Below are 6,215 nucleotides of genomic sequence, written 5' to 3' on the forward strand. Positions count from 1 at the left end.
ATTTTTATGCGATTCTCTTATTTTGAAAATAATTTACCCGGAAAAGAAACGTTAGCCGCTTATGAAGGTGTTTTTCATCCGTGTATTGTCATTTGGCTTAAATGTGTGTTTTCTAAAAACGTTTCAAAAATTAAACACGGAAAGACGCTGTTTCTAAACTTAATGAAATAACTTTGCGGCTAGCTGTGTTAGCCGTAGCAGGTTGCCGCGGACGTTAGCAGGCTAGGCTAACCGGAAGTCGCCTCTGTTGTCACCAAAGACAAACGTTGCAGTTGAGGATGTCTCTGAAGGCTGTGGACGGAATACTGTCCAGCTTGAAGTCATGTCAGACAGACCTCGGGACAGGGATGGACATCGTGACAGATATTGCTATGGACCTAGCGGAAACTCAGGGTAAATATCACAGACTCTGTGATCATTTTTTTTGGTACAGTAACAGTTTTCTCCGGCGTGTTTTTGTTCTTGGACTGCTTTTAATCAACATATTTATTGTAAGGGATGGAATGTTTTATTTATTTATTTATTTTTAAAAAAAGACGTTTTTCAACTATAATAATGAAACTGATATGTATCAGTTCATATACTACTACTATTACAAAAATGACAGTCCTCTGATCTTCTCCCCAAAACTTATGATTGTGTATTAGGAGGATCCAGATGTAACATTCACCTTTTGATGTCAAACCTATAAGTTTGCAGACTATAATCAATATTTTTTGAGGAAAGTTTAACCAAGCAGTATATACAGTACAGACCAAAAGTTTGGACACAACTGTGTGTCCAAACTTTTGGTCTGTACTGTATATATTCTGTGATTCTTTATTACATTTTTTTTTCCACAAGCATTATATGAATACCTTAATATTTCGACTAGCAGCATTTTTATTATCTTGGTGATTATGGGACAACAAAAACTTAGTCGAAATAATAACTTTGATATTTTGACTTAGTGAAGTCAACAGTTGTGACAATAAAATAAGTTCAGTCTTACTGACTTCTTGTCTCATTGACAAAACGTGATAATAAAATTGGGAGCCCATCAAGGAGTTTTGAGATGCATAACTCATCATCATGTACATGTTCGTATAATTTTATCTCTTATCATGACTGAGTGTAAACCGGCGGAGAAAATTAACTTTGTGCACAGCTTTGGAGCTGTTAATAATACTAACATTCAATAAGATCACTTTAAACTTTTGTATTTGGCTATCAAAATGATCTGGAATTTAAATCAGATTAAAAATGTTACAAATATTGAAATAGAAACTTTACTAAATGTGTTTTCTGACTGCCAAATTGAAAACAAGCTACTAATTCATTTGTGTCTTATCAGAGATTTAAGACGCTTGATCTCTGTGTACAATTATTATCAGATAACATTTACTTACTTAAATAAAGCAGTTGAATAATTCCCTGTGTGTCTGTGTGTGTGTTTTGCTCAAGATGAAGACATGAACCCTGGCATCAAAGAGATGGAGGCCATGATTCTGGAGTGTGCGAAGCTGGACAGCGAGATAAACTACTTTGTTGATATTGTACAGCAAGCCACAGCTGAGGTGAATCACAATGTGTCACAATCAGAATCATCCAAGTGGAAAGCACTTCAGCACTTCTTTTAATTCACCAAGATCAAACATAAGAGGGATTATGGAGAAGAAGACTTTAATAAACGAAAAGTACAATGTAAATGTTTGATTCCTGAATACATCTTTGGAGTTTCTTTTTTTGGCATTTCTTTTACTTGATATTTTCACATCTAATAAATTATGTTGAAGCTTTAGATCAATTACATGAAGCTTCTTTTCCAGTTTAATAAGCTGACTGACATGTGTTTCTATCTGTAGGTCACTCCCCAGCATCCAGAGGCCATGTTCAGCCTGTCTGCCAAAGTGAAGGAGCAGTTTGCAGAGAGAATCACTCAACTCTCCAACGCTGACCTGAACAATCACCAGAAAGTGGCTGCATTCAAGGAGAGCATCAAGAACTCTCTGCAAGAAGGTTAGACTTTGTGATTCTATTGGTCAGGTATTGATGTATATACAAAGTATTTACACCACTTGAACCTTTCTGCCACTGTCTCGTATTAAAAGCACAAAATTCTGCGTGTTTTGGTTGGGATTTTATGTTGGTTAAGAGTATGGCACCTACCAAGACATCGCTTTTTTAAACTGAGGGTTTTTTTCTTTTTTGGCCTACATGCAAAGTGCTGTTTGTGCTGAAAAACTAATTGTACATCGCCTTAAACACATCATCCCCAAGGGAAAACATGAGAGTGGCAGCAGCATTCTGTGGGTGTGCCTCTCTACAGGTTTGTGATAAATGTTTCATGGGAAACTTACAGACTTTGTGCAAGGGGATTTATTTTGGAGCAAAGTGTTGAATCCATCACCGCTGAAGTGCTTCCTCCTGGCATAATCTGTAAGGCTAATCCTGCCCAAGCACGCCTCTTTTGCATACTGGGTATCCTCCAGTCGTCCTGTTGATGTTCCAGTTCATCATCACCGACTCGCTGTGATTGGACACGAGCTGCGTGCATGTTGTGCTTTCTTTAGCCGACCAGGATTCCGCAGAGGGCATAGAGGAACTCGACGAGGACATCGCCGTCACCCAGAGCCAGGTCAACTTCACCTGCCCACTCACACAGGTAAATCATTCCTGGATGCTTTAACACTTTCTTTCTGGACTTCCCATTAGAAATCACTCACACTTTCCAGTTTCAGCAACTGAATGTTGTTGTTTTCTTTCTTTCTTTCTTTCTTTCTTTCTTTCTTTCTTTCTTTCTTTCTTTCTTTCTTTCTTTCTTTCTTTCTTTCTTTCTTTCTTTCTTTCTTTCTTTCTTTCTTTCTTTCTTTCTTTCTTTCTTTCTTTCTTTCTTTCTTTCTTTCTTCCTTCGTTCTAATAAGTTTTGTTATTCAAAGCAACCTGCCTGCTGTGTTTTATCTGCATTCAAGGTGGAGATGGTGAACCCAATGAAGAATAAGAAGTGCAACCACCACTACGATGAGGAAGCCATACTGAGTCTGATCAAAACGAAGCAGAGCCAGAAGAAGATGTGCCGGTAAGACACTCTCCCTGCGAGGACGCTTAGAGAGTCGAGTCAGGTTCAGCTCCGGTAAACAACTCGGCAGGTTGGCATGGGACCAGCAGCAGGCTGCCTTTAATTGCTTAAAAAAAACAAAGAAAAAATACGGATTCCTCATTGTAGCGCTTTGATGTTGGAGTCGAGCTAAATGTGGAGCTCTGATAAAATCCCAAAGAAAATCTTCCATTCTCCATTCTTAAGTTTTTGATGTGGCCTTTAATGAAATTCTCACTAAATACTAAATAAGTCGTGCTGCTGCTTGATCATCTCAGTAAATAAGAGTAATATTGAAAAGAGCAAATCTCCGAGTGACTCAATCAGAAACTGATGAAAGATTGATGAAAGTAGTTATTATAAGCTCGAAACCTAGATTATTGCAAAGTTTGAATGTCGTAAATGAACAATAAAATAATTTTTAATACAGAAATGTTGGCATACTGAACCTGGTTGGGCCTCTTTTTGCATGATTTCCTGCATGAGTGCAGAGCGACATGGAGGAGAGCAGCCTGTTACTCTGCTGAGAAAGTCCAACTTTCTTTATGTTCTTCCTTTCTTTCCCGAAACTCTTCAATGAGCTTTGCTTCACAATCCCCTCCAGGCTGCAATTATCACTCGTCTGCTTGCGCACATTTTTCTATCACACTTTTTCCTTCCACTCAATTTTCTGTTAGTATTCTTAGATGAAACACACTCCCAGTTTTATTAGCGGAGATTAACCAAAATGAATGTTCAAAATAAGTTTCCTTGTGACACGAGTCTATGTAATTTATGACTTTCATTTCTTGAATAAAGTTACTGAAATATCCAAACTGTTTAATGCTCTTCTATTTTACAAAGATGCGCCCGAATACGAGGTAGGTTTGCACTCGGTTATCCGACAGAACGTGTTGGAAAACAATTCTCCAGTCGATATACAGAGAGCTTCTTGTGCGTTTAAAGTTGCTTTCCGTTTGAACGCCTCAACATGTGGTGTGTGTCCTCCAGGTGTCCTGTGGTTGGCTGTGGAAACGGAGACGTCAAAGAGTCCGACCTCATTCCTGACCAGATGCTGAGGAGGAAAATCCAGAACCAAAAGCGTCAAAGCAACAAGACATGATGCTCTGCTTTGTGTTTCTGTAACCTGGTGCTTTGAGAGCAGGAATTGTTGGTAATATTTTCGGGCTTTTTTTTTTTTCTTCTAGCGGATGGTTGATGTTCTGACATTTCATTGCTTGTAAATGAAAGCTTCATATATTTTCTAAATAAACGATATTAGCTAAAATGACTTCTTTTTTTTCACTTGACGCAGTATGTTAACTTAACCATCAGAGGGCGCTGTTTCTCTAACATCAGGGTAGAAAACAAACTCCAGCATGGATTCTGAACTCAGCCTCAGGTTTGGACGTTATCATGAGCTCTTCTGTCTTTTTAAGAAAATCACAACTAAATAATAAAAATACAGCCTTTTAAAGGAAAGCACTTTATTCTCTCAGCAGGAACAAAAGGAAATCCTGAATCAGGAATGTGAGGAAGCCATAAACAAACTGTTCCGCCACCTCTGTGGGAAATGCTAGGTGATTACATTTCTCCTTACATGCTGAGAAGGACCATTGTTCCACAGAGAAACAAACAAAGGCTGCGTTGAGATGAAACTAGGTGAAGCTAATCTGCTTAATACCCTTGCATCAGGCATTCTTAAAGATCTCTAATAGCTCTGTCCATACAAGGCGCGAATCACACGGCAGTAAGAGCACTTTGCCAGAGGAGAAATCACCCAGCAATGAAAGCTGTGGCTGATGTTGACTTTTTCATTTCATTCTCGTTTAGAGGTAATTTAGAAATCATTTACTGTGGAAAATGGGGAACTCATATCAGCGTGACATTCACCGTTCATTAACAGCGCTCTGTTTGTACCAAGTTTTTAATTCAGGCATCTAAAATGAAGGCCTTAAAATGTCTTAAATTCATTTAAAATAATGTAAGCTGCCCTTAAATACGTTAACCACAGGTCCGATAAATTGTCGTGGCAGGTCTATTTTAATCTTTTATTATTATTTGCAGGCTTTTTCTATCAGGCAAACGACTGAGTCGCCCGCAGACATTTTTGCTTCTGTGACTATAAGTGGTTGAGGCTACTGCTAACTAGCTGCTAATAAACCCCGGTGAGCTAGCTAGCATTTGCAACTAAATGGGTAAGTGCAAATTTATTGACAGTTGGCTCAATGACATTTTCGGCACTGGCTCACCGATAAGAGGCGAGGTGCATTATGTGCAAAAAACAACAACAAACAAACTTTTAAGGTAGGCATTATGGGGATTAAGGTTAAAGAAAGCCTTATGCAACGTGAAAATTACAAAGCTGCTAACAAGAGCCACAAACAGATCCCAGAAACTTCCCAATTACTCCACTTTGACTAATACAGCAGGATCTCCCAACCATTCCTTGTATTTGTGTCTCTTCAGTCTTAAATTTAATTCAAACGTCTTAAAAAGTCTTAAATTTGACTTGCTGAAACCTGTAGCTCCTTTGTAAGCTATTTAGAAGGATAATACTTCATAAAAAACCAAAAGTACATGGCACAGGCAGCTCAGAAAGGCCATGTTTTACCTGGATTTTACACTCATCTCCTCAAAAAAAAAAAAAAGCCCAGCTATTGCTGCAACTGTAAGTCTGGGTATTTGGCTTGGTCCACGGAGAGTGAACCTTTGGCTCTCTCAAAGTGGACATATTTCCACTAAGTCTTGGCACAAGAGGATTGGCAGGAGCAGGGATTGAGTTGGACGGACTGGGAAGAGACTGAGGCTCAGATAAGACTTGAACAAACACAAAGTTCTGATGTGATCCTGGCGTGCACTCTGGGTCAGTTCAAAAAAGTTTCAGCCCGACATTAAAAATGTAACGTGGATTCTTGTGCATTTTGACATGAAGAGTAACAATGCACAGGCATGACATTCCTGGTAAAGATCAGATGCAATAAACTGACCTGAGATAAAGTCAGTTTATTGCAGTTGTTCGATTTATACAAATCCAACATTTAATTCAAGAACATTTTTTCATTCGGGGGGGGCAAAAGTCACAATTATTGGTAGGTTTAACAACTCTTTTGTAATAAACGTAGTTTTATGTCTACTTTTTAAAAGAAAATTGATAAAT

At 38.5% G+C, this 6,215-nt stretch overlaps 1 protein-coding gene across 1 annotated transcript; it reads left to right on the top strand.

Moving 5' to 3' along the window:
• The first annotated feature begins 46 nt into the window (after nt 1-46).
• Nucleotides 47-4,343, top strand: nsmce2 (NSE2 SUMO ligase component of SMC5/6 complex). The gene is made up of 6 exons (XM_028012679.1): nt 47-393; nt 1,444-1,556; nt 1,845-1,998; nt 2,553-2,644; nt 2,952-3,058; nt 4,067-4,343. The coding sequence occupies exons 1-6, from the start codon at nt 279-281 to the stop codon at nt 4,176-4,178; spliced, it is 693 nt and encodes a 230-aa protein (XP_027868480.1). The 5' UTR covers nt 47-278; the 3' UTR covers nt 4,179-4,343.
• Nucleotides 4,344-6,215: the final 1,872 nt, after the last annotated feature.

The sequence above is a fragment of the Xiphophorus couchianus genome, chromosome 3, assembly GCF_001444195.1.
Source record: "Xiphophorus couchianus chromosome 3, X_couchianus-1.0, whole genome shotgun sequence".
Taxonomy (NCBI): Eukaryota; Metazoa; Chordata; class Actinopteri; order Cyprinodontiformes; family Poeciliidae; genus Xiphophorus; species Xiphophorus couchianus.